The sequence below is a fragment of the Mustela erminea genome, chromosome 5 (genome assembly GCF_009829155.1).
Source record: "Mustela erminea isolate mMusErm1 chromosome 5, mMusErm1.Pri, whole genome shotgun sequence".
NCBI classification, from domain to species: Eukaryota; Metazoa; Chordata; class Mammalia; order Carnivora; family Mustelidae; genus Mustela; species Mustela erminea.
The window spans coordinates 113,215,926-113,235,606 of NC_045618.1; the positions used below are offsets into that span (position 1 = coordinate 113,215,926).

Here is a 19,681-nt window from a genome sequence, read left to right on the forward strand (position 1 = left end):
GGGAGATTTATAACTTCTTAGAAAAAGAATCACTTGCCATCTCCAAAGTATTGAAATTCTATGTTAACTATCAGGCTTATCATCTTTCCCTCCAATGCTCCAAATCTTTCAGTCTCTTCAAAACACAAAATGGAAATATCATAGCCTTTTATCTTACTTTGTCTGTAAGACTTCACTTTGGACTCTGACTTGCACTTACATGCCAGTGCAAAGTTATCATTTGGCTGGTTATTTGTGGGTATCTGCATTTTGATAAATCCAGGATATGGATCTCAACTTTGTGCGTACAAATTTATTTGGTCAACTTACCTAACAGGTCAGAAACTCCCAAGAGATTCACTGATAAATCAAATTAATTTAAATTACACAAATGGCTATTCCTTCCAAGGTGGTTGGAATATGTCTATATGTAGGCCATTCCCATTTCAGAATCAAGTTATTAGAGAAGCTGAATTAGCAATCACAAAGTATTGGTGGAATTGAAACATTATTACAGTTTTATATACACTCATAATATTCCAATTATGTTTCTCTGAGAATAAAACCTCTGATCCTTGACTGTAGTTGGGAGATACTCTTCAGTTTTCACTTCAACTGAGGAAAACTTTGTCCCACGAACAATACATTTACAAGCCATAATGTTTGGTAGTACTATTTTTGTAGCTACTCTTATTTATTTTACCTTGACTTCCGAGCTATTCAGGGAATATTTGCCAGCATTTCTTCTCTAAAAGTTATCTTTTTGTCATGACCACAAAGTGATTAGTGATGCTTGTTATACTTCTTTCCTAAATGAGATAAGGCCAACAACAGCCTGATTGATACTCTCATCTTTAGTCTAAAATTGCAATCACCAAAGGGACAAGTGACAAGATGCAAGAATGTTGCCTTATGCTTTTAGATCCAGGCAGAAAATCTAGTTTCAGTGTTGCTTATGTGAACTGTGGGCACTTCAGATGATGTCTTCTTTATCGGCAGAGGCTTCTGCAGTCTGTCACATGCCATGGCAAATTTCTAACAGCCCCTTTGGCACCTAAAGAGAAGCCTGCATTGCTCACAATTCAAAGTCCCTATTGCATCATATGTTCTGTATTTAATCATCAGATATTGGGAAATGTGAAGAGAACAAGGTCACGTTGGAAAGGGATACTTGTTCTACAACCAATCAATCCCACAGCAGGAGCTACACAGACAGATAAACATGAAATGTAATTATCCCATGGTAAAATGAGTGGTCCTGAAAATCCATCATCTTTGTTTCCTTCACATATTCATTTATGCTTCCTAACACTTCAAGCCTTTATTTAAGATTCAATTTAAGCTAAAACACTGTATAAATATTCTTATAAACCATGTCTCTTCCAATTATTGGTCAACCTAGGACAAAATGAGGTTATTTAGGCTAATAAAATAATTTTCTTTCCTTTTTTAAAATAATTTTATTTTCATATATTGCTTTTATGGAGACAAATATATTTTCCTAGGGTAGCTGGGCCTTCAGCTATGTTTTGTTACAAGGAAACCAAATAATAATAATGTTAGGTCCCCCACCCCTGCCCTGTACTACAGACAGCTCCACTGAGAGAGCCTGTGTCTCTCTACTCACTGGCCGTGTGTCCCAGTGCGCCAATTGTCCCTGCCACGCCTTGGGCAAAGGTTCAGCAGACCTCACCAAAATGCCATCTCAAATGGAACTCGCCATGGAAACCATGCTGTTCACATTTCATAGGTTCCACAACTGCTAGGGATAAAGGCTACTTAACAAAGGAAGACCTGGGGGTACTCATGGAAAAGGGGCTCCTGGATATTTGGAAAATCAAAAAGACCCTCTGGCTGTGGACAAAATAATGAAAGACCTTGACCAGTGCCTAGATGGCAAAGTGGGTTCCCAGAGCTGCTTCCTGCTAATTGCAGGGCTCATCATTGCATGCAATGACTATTTTGTAATATACATGAAGCAGAAGGGAAAGAAGTAGGCAACATTGAGCAACACTTCCGCCCAATGAGAGTTCTCCTGAAGGGTCTCTTAAAGAATCTGTCCCACAGCTTCCCCCTGTATAAAGGATTCCATGAGCAGATCAGGACTCTCAGAAAATGTACAATAAAATCCAACCCTCATTTGAGAAGCAGAGAAAGAAAAGTCAGATAAGCTTTTGACTTTTATATAGCTTTCATCCTCTTGCCCTCAATAAATTCTGTTTTTAGTTCTTCACTTGAAAAAAAAATAATTTAGGAAAATGATGATGTTTTTGATTTTTTTTTAGAAGTTCAAAACTTAAACTCAGTCCATGTCAGTTTTCAAAGTTAAGAATATCTTTTTAATAATTTTTTTATTTGACAGAAAGAGATCACAAGTAGGCAGAGAGGCAGGCAGAGAGAGAGAGAGAGAGACGAAGCAGGCTCCCTGCTGAGCAGAGAGCCTGATGTGGGGCTTGATCCCTGGACCCTAGGATGATGACCTAAGCTGAAGGCAGAGGCTTACCCCACTGAGCCACCCAGGCACCCAGGAATATCTTTTTAATTTAATTTTATTTGAGAGAAAGGGAGTGCACACAAGCAGCAGGGAGGGGCAGAGGGAGAGTGAGAAGCAGACCCCCGATGAGTTTGATCCCAGGACCACATAACCTGAGCCAAAGGAAGATGCTTAATGGACTGAGCTACCACGGCACTTTGGGACTATATTTTCTTGACTTGTGTACACTGACTCCTAAAACCTGAAGGCCTTGTAGACAGAGCCCTTTAAAAAAATCAAAGAACTTCTGGGTACTTAACTCTACTTTTCCATTTAATACATCTTACTCTCCTTTTTCCTTACCTGATAATTCCTTCCTCTTCTATTAATTACTGTCTTTCTCCCCTATGGTCTATGCTTTCTTTGAATTAAGGAGGGAGGAAAACAAGTGCTTTCTTTAGAAAGCAAAACTTTTCCCTCCTTGCTTCCCTCTTTTGTCAGATAAGCAGACATATAAGTGGATCTTGTGTAAATTGTCATGACACACTGGGGAGTGCTTCTCTATTGTCTGAATATTAACAGAAGACAATGTCGGTGGTATTAAAGGTCTAAATTACAGACCTCGAAAAAAGAATAAAATATGTAGTAATGGTGGAGGTAGCAGTCTGTAAGAAGAGTTGAAGTACTGGGGTGCCTGGGTGGCTCAGTGGTTTAAAGCCTCTGCCTTTGGCTCAGGTCATGATCTCAGGGTCCTGGAATTGAGCCCCGCATCCGGCTCTCTGATCTGCAGGGAGCCTGCTTCCTCCTCTCTCTCTGCCTGCCTCTCAGCCTCGTTGTGATCTCTGTCTGTCAAATAAATAAATAAAATCTTTTTTTTTTTTTTTAAGATTTCACTTATTTATTTGACAGACAGAGATCACAAGTAGGCAGAGAGGCAGACAGAGAGAGAGAGAGAGAGGGGAGGAAGCAGGCCCCCTGCCAAGCAGAGAGCCCGATGTGGGGCTCGATTCCAGGACCCTGAGATCAGGGCCCAAGCCGAAGTAGGAGCCCCTAAATAAATAAAATCTTAAAAAAAAAAAAAAAGATTTAAGAAGAGTTGAAGTACTAAATGCTAATCTATCAAGGCACTACCTAGATCCATCCTCCCTTGGTCTTAGCCATTTGGTAAGGCTCAGCTGATACTCATGCTCTGGACAAGTGCATGACTGAGGCCTAACCAATCAGGTTAACTTGCCTTAGTAAATAAGTGGGGACATGACTTAGTTCTATGGTTCTCAACATTTTGGTCTCAGGAACGCTTTACATCCTTAAAAATTATTGAGGACTCCAAAGAACTTTTAAGTAGGTTTTATCTATCAATATTTAGCATATGAAAACCTTTTTTTTTTTTTTTTTAAGCAAGAGAGAAAGAGAGTGGTGGGTGGGGGGAAAGGGAGAGGGAGAAAAAGAATTTAGGCAGGCTCCATGCTCAATGCAAAGCCTGACATGGTGCTTGATTTCACAACCCTGTTATCATGACTGAGATGAATTAAGAGTTGGATGCTAAAACAACGGAGCCACCCAGGCACCCCTAAACTTTTTTTTAAATATAAAAATATATAAACACATTTTATTAGCTGTCAGAGTGATGTTATCATTATATATAATTTAGCCTCTGGAAAAATTCCACCATATCTAATAAGAAAATGAGAGTGGAAACACAATGCCTTAGTATTAGTATGAAAATATTTCTGACCTTGAAGACCCTCAAGAAAGGGTCTTGGGGTCTCCAGGTATCCCCAGACAAACTTGAAAACTACTGATCTAAACTATTGCTTAGAGAAGACACTACCAACTTTGCCACCAGGTAGGGAGAATCAATATGAAAATTATGTCAACAAAGGAGAAAGCATAGCTGAAAGATTGTGATGACATGGTTTTAGATCCTGAATTTAGCCAACCCTGAAGCTATATACATGTCTGGAATTCATAGCTATGTAGCCTTTTGACTTAAGCTAGGGTTAGTCACTTGTAACCAAAATGTTCTCATACATCTGGTTTTCCAGCTGGGGACCTCAGAGAAAGAGAGTAAGGGTGAGAAAAATAAAAAGGACCAGGGCACAAAATTATTCAAGCAGAAATTTGGGCAGCAGAAATATCAAAAGCCCAAGAAAAGTTCAAATTTATTTTTATAAACATGGCAGACATTGGAAAACACTGTCCTAATTATTCTCAAATAAGTGCGACCAAATTCCATGGACGTCTGTGGAGGCTGAGCTTCACTAAAAGACAACAAAGGCATCAAAACTAACAGCAAAATGTCAGTTTCATTAGTAAGAATGTATAAATTGATCTTACTAGACTTTGAAAAATTCTAATTTAGAAAACTGCTCTTGTGGGGAAAAGCATTAGGCCATTTAGTTCAAATGTTAAAAATTTCCCCAGTATTCTCTACTGTAGAGTGTGTTTTCCTCTAAGCATGTGTCTAATTTCTAAATCCCAGCTTTTAAGGAAACTTTGTCATTCTTTGAACCTTTGTCGTTGCTTGTACTGGCTTGAATAGTGTCCCCCAACCCCCAAATTTCACACCCACCAAGAATCTCAGAATGTAACCTATTTGGAAATAGGGTCTTTGTAGATATAATTTGTTAAATAGGGATCATACTGGATTATAGTGGGACCTAAATTGAATGACTGATATTCTTACAAGAAGTCCAAGTGAAAATACACATAGACAAGAAGGCCATGTGATGAGGGAGGCAAAGATTGAAGCCATGCAGCTACAACCCACCTAATGATAAGGATTGCTGGAAACTACTAGAAGCTAGAAAGAGGCAGAGAAGAATTTTTCCTTACATCCTTCAGAGAGAGCATGGCTTTGCTGACAGCTTCTTTTTAGATTTCTGGGCTCCAGAACTTTGAGAGAATAAATTTCTGTTGTTTTAAGGTAGCCAGTGATAGTCATGGCAGCCCTAGGAACTAATACATTGTCTAACTCAGCCAATCTAAAGTTCATCTTGACTATAATCAAGCTTCCTTCGAAGAAAATAATAGGTTAAAATCAACCAGAATTTCACCTTGCACCCATTTTTGTTGTGCTGAGTACACAGAACAAAATTTATAATTTTAACCATTCAGTAGCATTAAATATATTCAAAGTGTTGCACCCATTTTTATTTATTTTTATTTTTTATTTTTTAAAGATTTTATTTATTTATCAGAGAGAGAGAGAGCAAGCACAGGCAGACAGAGGCAGAGGGAGAAGCAGGCTCCCTGCCAGGCAAGAAGCCGATGCGGAACTCGATCCCAGGACGCTGGGATCATGACCTGAGCCGAAGGCAGCTGCTTAACCAACTGAGCCACCCAGGCGTCCCGCACCCATTTTTAATTGAGTCAGTTTTAAATGTCGCTGTTAGCTTATCAGGAAAGAGGCAAGAATGGAATAAGCTTTAGAGGAAGAATAATTTTTTGCCAAATTTGTTCTTGTTCACGTCTAATGTCAATGAGGAGAGTCTGACCCCAGAAAAACCGGTAAGTTTTTACTGGATACTGAAATTGTGATTAGTCACAGGAACACTAAAGTACTAGGTGGGCTAAGTGTAAACACACTCTTAATAGAAAAAATTCAGCCTTTACCATAATTAATTTCTACTGATAAACTTTCATCTTCATAATGAAAGTCACTATGAAAGCCAGATGTTTACCTATCTCTTGTGTTAATTTTTAGTTAATGTAAACTCCTATAGTTTTCATTAAAACCTTTAGAGAAAGTGAATCCTTGGGCACTGCTAATTCTTTATGCACAAACTCTTTTTCATTTCTTGTTTTCCCCTTTCCCTCAGTATAGTCCTGAGACATTTGTCAATATTCAGGAATGCTACTCTCTTCTTACCTTGGTTTGAAAATTTTCCTCTTTTAATGCTTGATTCCAGGATGAATTTTGAAGAAATGTCATACTATAAGACAGGAGTAAAAAAATATGTGTATACTGCAATATTCAATAACCAGCAGTAAAAGAAAAGTCACGTTAGACAGTAAGGTGCAAATTTTATTACAGATTGCTAAATTCAGCAGAGATGAATATACTTGAGCAAAATTGTTGAAAAACAAGCACATATTCGTAGTTGTTCAGCTCAGTTCTATTAATATTACTTTTTTCAGCAATTTTAGTAGTTTTAGCAAACAAACCTCCATATGCTTTAAGGTTAATTCTCACCTTTCCCAATTAAATTTCACCATTATATAGATTAAATTTCACTTTTATATAGAAATTTCCTTGGGGTTCCTGGGTGGCTCAGTGGGTTAAAGTCTCTATCTTCAGCTCAGGTCATGATCCCAGGGTCCTGGATTGAGCTCCCCCATCCCACCGCATTGCATTGGCTTTCTGCTCAGCGGGGAGCCTGCTTCCCTCTCTCTCTCTCTGCCTGCCTCTCTGCCTACTTGTGATCTCGTCTGTCAAATAAATAAAATCTAAAAAAAAAAAGAAAAAGAAAAAAGAAAAGAAATTCCCTTGTTTTATTTCATTTTTTCTACCTTTTAAAAAATTTAAGCTCAATTTAATTAACTATAGTGTATTATTAGGTTCAGAGGTTAACACCCCATGCTCATTACCTCAAGTGACCTCCTTAAAGCCCATCACCCAGTTACCCCATCCTCCCAGCGACCTCCCCCCGCCAGCAACCCTCTGTTTCCTATAGTTAAGAGTCTCATGGTTTGTCTGAAGTCTCTTGTTTTCTGTTATTTATTGTGGAACAAAAATATCGGTTTCTTTCCATGAATAATTATAGAATATTCTGAGAGGGTGTTTATTGATACAACCACTTAAAGGGTGCTTATATAGTCTGCAACCTTAAAAAACCCCAACTTAGTTTAAGGTTATAGAACCTATTAGTAGCCAGGTTTAGAATTTCTCTCTAAAAATTCAAGACATTTTAAAATCATTTCAAATTTGAGGGTGTTGTAGGTAATAAGATAGATTGGAAAGGTAGCAATGTCATCAACTATTTGCTCTTCATCTTTAGTCTGAGATAAACCATTTTCTTGGACATACTTTCACATTTCATTATCTCTCTCATATGAAACTGGTTAAGAATCTGTTGGTCACCAGGCTCTGTGGTGATAGATTATTAAAGGAAATGGCTTTATGATCTGGCTTCAATTTTTAATCTGTTAAAAATACTGGCAATACACATACTCAAAAGAAATTTTACTACTTTTTAAATCCCACCTTAATTTCACCCATCATCTCCTTTGTATTCCCATTATTTAAAAGACGGAACAATATGAATTTTAAGTTAGAGGACAAGTCCATGTTCCAATGGCACAACAAAAAACATCACCACCAAATTAGTTGAGATTTTAATTGTGTACAAACGATGAGTATACATTTTTGACACTTTGCTTTTCATTCTCACGCTTCCCAGATTTTTACCATGACTGAGAACATAATTGAAAAAAAAATATGTGCGTTATTTTTAAATTCATAAGTTGAAAGGGCTAGGAAGATAGGAACTAAGGAACCGATGTGAAATAGCCACAGGTGATTAAGAACACAATTTTTGAAAGATACGTGAAAATAAGTGGCAACAGAAGTTATTTTCATGGTGATTTCACATCCCACAAATACTCAGATCTGTCATTTGTCACGGCCTGAGTTCTACTTCCAATTTTGCGATCGTGGTTCAGGGGAAAGGAACACGTTCTTCTCGTTCTCTAAGATTGGTGCTTTTGATCTAAAAGCAGAGACCGTGGTGATGAAGCGTAAGGCCACGAAACCAGGGGGCAGCGGGAGGGGGAAAAGCCAGGTATCCCCATTCAAGAGGCTCTGCTTCGCTTGTGAGGACCGTCTCGTGGGTTTCGACTTGGAGATGGGATCCTAAAGCACAGGAGAAGCGGATATCCTCCGGCAGTGCGAGCAGACTAAGGAAGCAAGCGAGAAGGTGAGGCGGGACAGGATAACTCCTCCTTCATCCACAGCGGACTCAGCGGCCACTGTGTACCATGGAGCTTTCTAAGCCACTTCCAGGTGCCCTGGTGTTTTCAGAGGGTCGGGCTGGCCGCGCCCCAGCGCTTGGAAGAGAGGCCCAGCTAGCGGAGTCCTACTCTCGTCCCCTCGGGAGAGCCGCTCGGCGGCTCCGAGAGCTGGCCCGCGGCGCTAACGACGAGGCGCCGGCTCGGCAGGGGATTGCTTCTGTCTGGGGCTCGGTCGAGGCTGCGTTCGTGTCTCGCGCGCACCCGTTCCGCGTTCTCCAGCCAATCCGGCGCTACTCGCGCGCCCAAGAGCGTTCCCCTGTCCTTTTCGGGCTGGGCTGCCTCCTTCCCGCTCCCAGTACTCCGCAGCCGGGCTCTCACACCTCCCCTCACTCTCCACGAGTTCCACGCCTCGCGGTGTGGCTCCGCCCCTGTCCCGAGTCCGCCCCCGCAAACCGTCCGAGCGTGTGCACTCCTTTCCCTTCACTCTCCTGCTATCTAGCGGGTCTGGGTCTCAACGGCCTCACTCGGACGCCTACGCGCGCTCTCTCCCTCTGCGGCCACCGCGGGTCCCCGCCCGCAGCTAGCCGCCTCCCGATCTGGACTCGGGGTCGCGCGCCCCGACTCCGCCCCCCCACTCAGCGGACTCCGCGCACCTCCCGGCCCGGCCTCTACCCCGCGCAGGCCGCGGAGAGCCTGGCCGCCTCCCCCTCCTTCTCCGCTCCTCGCGAGCTCCCCGGGCGCTCTCGCTCTCGCGCTCTCCGAGGCGAGCGCGCTCCCGGCCCGCGCGCTCCGGGCTCCGGCTTCTCCCGGCTCCTGTCAGTGCGGTGACTGCGCTGGGAAACATGGCGACCGAGGGAATGATCCTCACTAACCACGACCATCAAATCCGTGTCGGAGTGCTCACAGGTAACCCGGGAGGGAGGTGCGGGACCGCCGCGGCCGCTGTCCCCGACTAGTCTCAGGCATGTCGCCTGTGGTGACTCTTCTCTGCGGCCTCGGGAGGAGGGAAGGCTGAGGAGGGGGACGGGGGGGCGTTTTACAACCGCGGAGAGCTGACAGAGGTTGGGGTGTTCCTGCGGGCCCCCTCCGGGAGCTGGAGCCGGCCCGTGGGATGTCAGGCCCCAGTGCCTTCGCAGCCGAAGTCCCTGGCCCCGGGGGACCGAGGGGCCGGTGCAGCGGGCGCTGCGGGGCTCCTTGCTGCCGGTGCAGGCGGCGGGATCCCGGCTCCGCAGAGAGAAGCACGCCGCTCTGACTGGCCGGCGCGCTTCCTCCGCTAATGCTCGTCTCGGAGAGGGGGGATTCCCATTTCCACTCCCTCCTTCCCCTCCCCCTATCCCAGCGGCCCCGAGCCGCTCTAGCTTTGCTTGCCCTGGGCACCCGCCGGACACGACACGGGTGAATATCAGGCGAAACTCCGCTCTGCTTTAGGCTGCCCCTGGCCAGCGGGGCATCCCCTCAGTCACCCGTGGGACACCCCTTGTCTCTTTCGAGAGGTTGGGGGATCGCTTGCACCCAGACCTCGGAAAGTGTCTGCGTTCCGCCTCTCGGAGCTAAGGGCCCTCTGCCCGCCTCTTCCCTTTCTTAGAGGGACGGGCTGCACCCTGCGGCTGGGGCTTTTTACTTGAGAGGGTAGGATTCCCCGACTTGGGCTACTCTGTTCTCCTCCCTTCTGGAACCCACCCCCCGCGACGGTCCCAAGGCTTGTGAGGAGCGCACTTTTCCTGGGTCTCGTTTCCCTCACTCGCAGGAGCTGTGTGTGCCCTGCATGTCTGATTCCGTTGCGTTGTATTTGGGTTAATACCTCAGTTCGGCGATAGGCAGTTGCTGCAGGGCATGACTTCCGAGATGAACAGCAAGCCAATTTGTGGGGGTTTCTGCTGTGGTTCTGTAATTGGCAAGGTTTATGTGTAATTCAGTGGCGAGGTGGGGGTTAAGGAACTATATTTGGAATCTAAGGGCTTAGTTTGGAGTGAAGGAAATTCAAGACACACTGATGTGATTTCGGAAAAAGAAGAGATGTAGACGGGAATCCTTGTGTCTCCCTCGTCCCCCGCCCGTCACTTCTTAATTTTTTTTTTTCTCTTGTCAAATTCTGACAGGTTGAGACGGTGCTCGGGAAGGGTCTAAATTGAATGAGACTTGCTTTTATTAGGTAGAAAAAAATCTCTGTAGATACTGAGTGCTAAGCTTAATTTTGGCTGCTGAGTTTTATGAAAAGGTGTACCCATGGCACCCCTTCTTCTCTTTTAAGTAAAAGGGTTGCTTTGCCCTGGTATGCTTTCCAGTTGTTAATTTTGAATTTTTCTAACCAGAAGCCTCTGGATAGAGAAACTAGTCTAAAACCAGTTGCAGGGAAAGGGAAATCCCCCTCCCCCAACATCAAGTGATACGCTGTTCTCTTCTTTTGGTGCTGAAACTGTTGCCTTGTGTGAAGATTCAGTTGTATTAGAATTCTTAGAGTTGACATTGCTGATTTTCAAAGAATCTAATCGTGGGAATGTAAAAATGTATAGCCTATATCAACCTTCAACTTGCATTTTAAATTCCAGCCGGTTTTGAAAATTAATAGAGTAAGTAATAGTGAAGCTTTATAGAAATCAAAGTATTTCAGCTGTCCATGGAAATGAAAGGTCAAAGCTGTTTTAAAGTTAAACCACAGAGGTTAAAGAAGAATCATATTTTCTTTTGCTCATTTAAGCTTTCCCTAAGAGTTTTATATAGTGAATCATCTTGCCCTGGGTCAAGTAACACAGTAGATGCTTATATAGAATACTTTGAAAGATACAGCCCTTATCTATATCCCTGCAGTACAATAGGGCTAACATTGATATGCAAACAACTAAGAAACAATGTATGTAATTACTGTGTTACAATTGTTTAAATAAATTACATGTGTGTTTGGGGCAAAATGTAAAAGGAATTCCATTTCAGAGTGCATTAGGAGCAAATATAACTACTACCTGAAGGAAGAATTGGTTAATTTACCAAAGATAAGAAGAAACTGGCATTTTTAAAGGGGAGTTGAAAGTCAGTGGCAACCTTATAAATGAATATGTTTGTGAGGATGAGGCTCTTGAGCAGAATAAAAATGTACTCAAAGGACCTTGAAAAGCTTAGGTGGAATAGGGTGGGTGGCATAGGCAAAATGTCAAGGAGAGAAGATAACTTTGGCAGTGAATTAAAGGTAATCTGGAGAAGCTGTCTCATGAAAATGAGGTACAGTAGTTTAGGGGGAAAGGTCTCCGGGTCAAGATAAGGGTGTAAGTGAAGGAACAAAAAGGAAGTTGATGGATTTGGGAGAAGTGATAATAGAGGACAATTGGATGTGCTGATAAAATGGATATTTGAAGTCAGAAATAACTGATGTTTTTACTTGAAAAGTTATTGTCTTTTCTGTGGTGGAGCCTGGAAACAGAAGAATCAAAGGAAGGAGCACCAGCCCTCAGTCTGCAATGAGAGGATTTTATTATAGACAACTTATGGTCTTGACATTCCATGTGATTTTGTGCAAGAAAAAAAATACAAAAATGAGGTTATATTGTGTATTTTGTGTCTTTTAGAACTTTAGGTTTTTTTAGTTTTACTGTGTGAAGTTTTTTTAAATTGAACTGAAGTACTATGATTTCATACTTAAGAAAATTGAATTAAGAGGCCACACTTAAAACTGTGATTTAATGAGTTGCAGTTTGTGGCTTTCTTAAAGGTCGTAATAGTGATTCTAAGTATTTTATCTATTTTACAAAGGTGGTTAAAAGTGTTGTCTACCCATGCACACTTAAAAAAAAAAAGGTTTTATTTATTTATTTAACAGAGAGAGACAGTGGCAGAGGGAATACAAACAGGGGGAGTGGGAGAGGGAGAAGCTGGTTTCCTAATGAACAGGGAGCAAGATGCTGGGCTCTATTCCCTGGAATCAGGACCTGAGCTGAAGGCAGCTGCTTAATGACTGAGCCACCCAGGTGCCCCACCTCGCGCACATTTTGCAATGTGTTTGTATTTTGGTGAAATTGTATTGCCATTTCTCCAAGCCTTCAATTGACTTTCTTTGTGACATTTTAAAAAATTATCTGTTGAGAGATAATATTTATATTTTGAAACTATTGATCCTTTAGATTTTTTTAGTCTTCATCTCAGCTATGAATTTTACAAATAAATGTACGCAGTCTGTTGAAACTTCTCCTCAAATAATATTAGAATTTTGAAACAGTGGTAGGACAGTATTTAGCAATGATATTTCTTTTTTGCTTGATGATTCTTGAATCATTTTGGACTAGGAAATTAGATTATAATAATTAGTGTGACATGGCTATTTTAGTTATACAAATTATTTTTCATCAGGAAAGTGGGATTGTTTATATATATAAAAATTGGTTATCATGGAAACATTTTAGGTTGACAGTTATTGCTATCTGTAAGAACAATACCTTTATTAATAACTGTCTTATGTTGATTGCTAGAAATGAGTATTATATGATCTTTGGTGACATGAGATCTAGTTTTTAGTATATGTGTTTTTTAATGTTTTCTACTTCTCTTGCTATTTATAACAGAGACTAAACATAATGTGATGATGCATGAGGCAAATAAAGAGATATTTGCTGCTCTGAAGCTAGAAACAAGATGTAGGGCAAATGTAAGATTCCTGCCCCCCCCAATAACATTAGTAGTAATTATACTTATTGCCAGTCTTAACAATTACATAGCAGAATCATATTTTAATGTGTCACTTTTCATCTACTTTTTCTAATGAGAACTGTTTATCAGGAGAGCACCATAATTCTACCATTGTAAGAGCTCCACAGAAACATCAGGAAAATAATGAATATGTGCATTTATATAATGTAGAATGAGATAGGTGATACTCCATTGGCTATTTAATATTGTATTAGCTATTGCTAATGTCCAGTACTAGCGTATTTAGCACTTAGCTAAAGATGATAATCCATTACTTAAATTTTCACTAACAGTAGTATGGATGATAAAAAGATACAAATTTTTAAGAAAGAACATTTTGAAGTCATTTTTTTGCTCCAGTAGTATACATTTTTATTGCACTAAGCTTTAGATTGTAATCAACAAAAGATATTAGAACAAATATAAGACCGGATAAGAGAGATAAAAGACTATAAAATAGAGCATCAAAATATTTGTTGCTTATAGGGAGTATTTTAGTCATTCATAAATAGTTATTCAAAATATTAAAAAAAAAAAAACCCTTAGCCAAGGAGATTATAATCAATTAAGTCTAGAGTTGTTCAAGCATTTATTTTTATTTCATTCCTGAAGCTTATCCTTGTACATAGTAAGTTTTCATATGTTTTCTGAAAAGCCTATTTAGTGATAAAGATGTACTTATATACCTGGTTTGAGAATAGGTGTTGTCGTTAAGTAGGCAAATTAGTATTGCAAACCAAATCTGAATCCTACCAAATGGAATTCTGTGTTTTGGCAAACATACCAATATTGATCTGTATGATCATTGTTAAAAAGAATGCTGTGTTTCAAACTAGGTCATTCCTTCCTGAATTTTTGGTTGGAACCAATGTATTAGAGAATTAAATGTTTAGCTAAAGTAGGAAATAACATGTTAAGTTAATTACTAATGTATATACTACTATCATCACTGGCTAAAGACTTCTAAATTATTAGTACGTATGTTGTTACATATTAAGAGTTTTAACTATATTAAAACCACATATGACTGTTTGACAGTAACTGAGGTGTATAGTGGAGAATCAGCAGTTTGTTGCTGAGGGGAAATGATGAATAAGAATCTATTTTTATTTTTATTGGTGATAGATTCCCATTTAAGGTGAATAGGGTGCTTTTGGAAACAGTAAGTAAAATAGGTAAAACCTATACTTTGTTCCTGTAAATAGGATTGAAGAACAAGAAAACATTTGGAATTTAAGCTCTTAAAAAAAAGAGAGAGAGAGAGAGAGATCCTAAAAAAGAAATTAATAAAACCACAGGGGATTTTCTCTTTCACATCTGGGCAGAGATGATAAATACCGAGGTTGAAGAAAAGATTATTTAACCTGCTCAAAAGTAATTGGGACTGTAGTTAATATGGACAGCATGGAATCTTAATATTTGAGTAACCAGCCCAAAAGCAAAAGTCTGGTAAAGTAACTTCATGTAGAAGTCTATCCAGGTTGTCTAATGTATTCCTAAGTGAATTTGTATTTAACTAATTAATTTCAATTAAGTAGAATTTCTTGAAAATTTTATAATGAAAATAAACAACCCCAACAATTTTTATAGTTTTACCAGTAAGTATGCATTTTGAAAGAATGGAATAAAACTTACTATGCTTTAAAAAAATTTCCTAATTTGAAAAATAAAGGAGCAAAGAAATGAGCTGTGGTAAAAAGGAGCAATACAACAATTTGTGTCCTGCTTCTCCTGTTGGGTGCATGACATTGTGTCAAGGGATACTTTTCAAGGATTCTAAGCCTTAGAATCTAAGCTATGGGGGACCAACGTAATAATTCTTGAAGGGTCAGTTTTGAGAGTATGTAATTTAAATCACCTTAATATTAAGATAAGTATGAGTAAATTAGGACAGGATGTGGAATTCATGTGAACTGTTAAGATAAAATTAGAAACTTCAAAGAAATTTCAAGTGAACCCATTATATAACTCCAGACCTCATCAATCTTCTCTGTTATTGGTACTTTGGCACCAAAAATTTAAGGAACACTGGTTCATGGGAAGAACACTTAGAAGACTCACTTTCTAACGCTAGTTTGGCCAGTAAAGTCTTAATATTACTTAAATCTCTCTCTTAGCTTTTCTTACCACTAACCAAAAGGAGTCATTCTCTAAGATTGCTTTAAGTTCTCATGGCAGTATGTTTCTATCCTTTAGCAACTTGAACAGCTGGAAAGAGAAATATAGGATATTAGACTTAGTTAATACTTTTAATGAGATCATTATGGAAGAGGTAGATTATAGAGGAAAAAAAGCAATAGAATAAGAATGGAAGAAAAGATAAAAATTTTAGAGATTAAGTCCTGTCAGTATAACTGAAGGAACAATATTAAATTTTTTTTTTTAGAAATTTAGAAATTTTTGTGGCCTTAATAATCTTCTTTTTATTATCAGTAGTTTCACTTCTACACTTAATTTCAGACTCAGCTCAAGCCTCCCTTCCTCAACAAAATCCTAGGAATTATCCTGTACAATGATGTCTTTCTTTGTTTTCCTGCAGTATTTATAAATGTTGTCTATACCCTGGGGGCACCTGGGTGGCTCAGTGGGTTAAGCCTCTGCCTGCGAGTCGTGGTCTTAGGGTCCTGGGATTGAGCCCCGCATCAGGCCCTCTGCTCAGTAGGGAGCCTGCTCCCCTCCCTTCTCTGCCTACTTGTGATCTCTGTCTGTCAAGTAAATAAATAAAATCTTTTTAAAAAAATGTTATCTAAACCCTATAATCATGTATATGTGGAAAGCTGCAAGGTGTAGTTAAAAGACAAAAAAGAAAAAAAAAAGAAAAAGGCCTTTTGAGTTGAAGAGACTTGGATTTCAGACCCAGATTTGCTCTTTATTTTGGGAAGTCATTTAATCTCTCTGAATTTCAGTTTCCGTCTCCAAAATGAAGATGGCAATACTTACTTCACAGAGTTGTAAGAACTGAGATAATGTATGTGAAAATGTCTACTCTTTATGTCTAACTTGGATAATATATTCAATAATCTTTACTCCTTTCCTCATCATATGTTGCTTTGATGTAGTTTGCTAACAGCTTCATGTATAAACATCTTAGGTAAAGTAGATTTTAAAGTTCTTGAAACAGTTGATTGTATGCTTTACTTCTTCTGTGCCATTTTGTCATAGCACCTCTTAATAACGTAATTGCATAGAAGATGTCTAATAAAAAATTGGGTGGTGTGACATTTATATAGTGGCTTAAGAATTAGCTACCCAGAAACATTTAGGTAAATCAGATATGCACTGTTATTACTAAGAAGACAGTTCAGGGGGTTAGTATTTTTCTATAAATTGTAAGAGGAAGATACTAATAATGTGTATTTGAAACATTGGCATGCTATCAGATTTGACATATTGTTTCTTAGTTGATGGGCAAGTCTGTATGAGGATTATTTTAGAGTGATTTTATAGTAATTTTTAAAAATGTCATCTTAACAAATGAAAAACTTATAGGTTGAATAAATTCTGAAAATGTTATTTTGAAGGTTAGTTCTGATAGTCAAAATAGCACAATAGCATAAAATAGGAATCAAAAGTTTTATCTCTTCTACCCCTTCTCTCCTTTCTCCTCCCCCTCCTCCCTCCTCCCTTCCTCCTTCTCCCTCCCCTTTAAAAAAAAAGATTTTATTTATTCATTTGAAAGAGAGAAAGCACAAGCAGGGGGAGAGGCAGAGAGGGAGAACCAGACTCCCTGCTGAGTTGGGAACTGGATGTGGGGCTCCATCCCAGGACCTGGGAATCATGACCTGAGTAGAAAGCAGGTGCTTAACCACCTGAGCCATCCAGGTGCCCCTGCTTCCTTTTTCTTTTTGAAGTAGGCTCCATGCCCAGCATAGAGTCCAGTGCAGGGCTTGAACTCACAACTGATTGAGACCTGTACTGAGATCAAGAGTTGGTTGCTTAACTGACTGAGTCACCTCAGTCACTTTCAAGACACTTAATTACATTTTACTTGTTTCCTTTGCTTTGAATGGGGGTAATTATGCTTATCTAATAGGGGTAATGTGAAGAACAAAGGAAATAATGTATTCAGTATTCAACACCTACTATGTGCCAGGCTCTGTGCTAAAGTAAGGGATTCAGCGGTGAGTAAGATATAGTCCTTGTCCTCTTGTAGCTTATTTTAGCATTAGTAGGAAGACCTTGTTTAGTCAAGTTGGACATTAACAAATTCATGCTTCATTTATGTTGCAAAAGTGCTACTGTATTTTGTTTTTGATGTAGAAGCATAAATGCCAAAATTATGTTCATGTCAAGCCATTTTTGGCTCAAAATTTTAAACCATTATATATTTCCTGTTTTGTAAGAATATACTGAACATAATTTAATTATTTTTTTTCACTTGGGTTTAAGTAAATATAGGTAACATTTATCAGGCCTATAATACATGGTATACATATGTTCTCTTTGTGCTAAGCATTTGACACATGTTATTTAATTCTTATAACTGTTATAAGTTGCCCTTCATCTTCTAGTTTCTAACCTACTATACCCTTGGGAAGCACCTAAACAACCTTGCTAAGAATTATATATGATAGGACATCTAGTTAGACTTGCAGGTCTAAAGAATAATTGTTTTCACTTTTGGGTTGAGGGCATCAGAGGATGAATGGTATTACTATAAGACCAAAAGAAATTTACTTGTTTCTTTGTACTTGGAGATTACAGGATCATGGCTAATTGTGTCTGCCTGATACTGAAAATGCTAATAAAAATGCAAAAACTTGTGAAAGGAAGAGACCAAGTACAGTCTGAGTGCTAAATAGAAATGTACTGTTAGGTTCTTTTCTTGTTATTTTACAAACATTAAAAAAAAAGTATACTTGGAATTAACTTAGCATTTTGCTCAGAGCATTATCCCAGGGTCCTGGGATTGAGTTGTACATCGGGCTCCTTATTCAACAGGGAGCCTGTTTCTCTCTCTGGCTGCTGCTCCCCCTGCTATATGCTCACTCACTCTCTCTGACAAATAAATAAATAAAATCTTAAAAAAAAAAAAGGTGAAACATTTTAAAAATGTGATCCCTATTCTGCTTCCACTTCAACGAGTCAATAGTGAATTTTGATTCTAATGCAAATTAAAAAAATTATGCTTTGATAAAATTAATATCCCCACAATAGTAACTGGATTTCAATTTAGTCGCAAGTGGGACATCTTCTAAATTCTTACAATGTTTTAAATGAGTTTACAGACTTGTGGAGTGTATTTGTGTTGTAAGGTATGTAACAGTATGGAAAGGTAAAGTGTGAATTAAGCCCTATCTCTCTACTTTCCCAGTCTCTCTCTAGTGTTAATCACTTTTAAGATTGTTTATTTTTGTTTATTCTATATACAAGCACATATTTATTACATCAGAGTCTGCAAATTGGCATACCAATGGCTATAACTGACCAGTACATGTTTCATTAGACCCCTGCTGTGTTTTTACAAAAAGTATTTTTCTGGGGCACCTGGGTTGCTCAGTTGTTTGAACATCTGACTCTTTGGCTCTGGTCATAATCTCATGGATTGTGAAATCCAGCCCCATTACAGGCTCCATGCTCAATGGGGAGTCTACTTGAAGATTCTCTCCCTCTCCTTCTGCCCCCACTTGCATGTTCGCTGTTTCTTGTTCTAAAATAAATAACAAATCTTTTTAAAAAAGTATGTTTCTAACATTTAAAAGAGGTATATTTCGTATAAACCTGTATTTTTAACTTTTTAAAATTCAGCAACATTGTAGCCTCTTTCTCACATGACAATAGTTGGTTAGAGTGGTTGTCCTTGGAAATAGGACATGTATTCTCCAGTTTCTCACAATTCCCATTTAACCTATTTATATTTTCTGCCTAGATCTATAGTCCTTTGAATTTGTAACCTTTGCTTATTCATAGTATTTTGCACCTCCCTTCCTTTCTAACATGTCTTGGACATCTTTTCGGATTAGTGAAAATAATAGTTAACTTTGTTCAGAGCTTACCAAATGTGAAATATTTTTCTGAGCCTGTTATAGAACCTATTAATTCATTTAATCTTTATGATGGTATCACAGTGTTACAGTTGAGGAAATTATAGCAGAGAGATAAGTAATTTGCCCAAATTACTGGGTTAAGAGGCAAAGTTAAAGTCCGAGCTGCAAATTAAACCCATGTAGTCTCTTCCTAGAGTATAAGCTCTTAATCACTATGTTATACTCCTTAGCATGTAGCAATAAGTTCATATACATTTTTTCCTTTTAATGGGTCTATCATATTGCATCATAAGATATGTGGTATTTAATCATCAACCCTCTAGATTTCTCATGTGTTCTGTGACAGATGTTGTAGACAGTTAACATTATACATTTTATCTTTGTATATTTGTGATCTGTTTTTAAATGTGAGATCAGTTACTATAATTTTTAGGTCAATGGTATATGAATTTTAAAATTTTGATGGAAATTACAAACTTACCTTCCAAAAAGAATGTACTAATTGTAATTAATATTACCCCCTTTTTTGTTTTTTAATTTTTTAATTTTTTTTAAAGATTTTATTTATTTGACAAAGAGAGACACAGTGAGAGAGGGAACACAAGCAGAGGGAGTG

General features: G+C 39.0%; 1 protein-coding gene and 1 pseudogene across 13 annotated transcripts in view; both read left to right on the forward strand.

The window, feature by feature from the left end:
- Window positions 1-1,676: 1,676 nt before the first annotated feature.
- On the forward strand, window positions 1,677-1,976 carry LOC116590024 (annotated as a pseudogene).
- A 7,243-nt stretch (window positions 1,977-9,219) lies between these two features.
- GPHN (gephyrin) overlaps window positions 9,220-19,681 on the forward strand; it is a 641,293-nt gene continuing 630,831 nt past the window's right edge. For 8 of the 13 annotated variants that reach the window (XM_032344531.1, XM_032344542.1, XM_032344543.1 and 5 more), the window contains exon 1: window positions 9,220-9,310. In XM_032344531.1, coding sequence (XP_032200422.1) covers window positions 9,247-9,310 — 64 coding nt within the window. In that variant the 5' untranslated portion in view covers window positions 9,220-9,246. The remainder of the gene's footprint in view (window positions 9,311-19,681) is intronic. The other 5 variants (XM_032344538.1, XM_032344540.1, XM_032344537.1 and 2 more) reach the window with 1 other exon arrangement.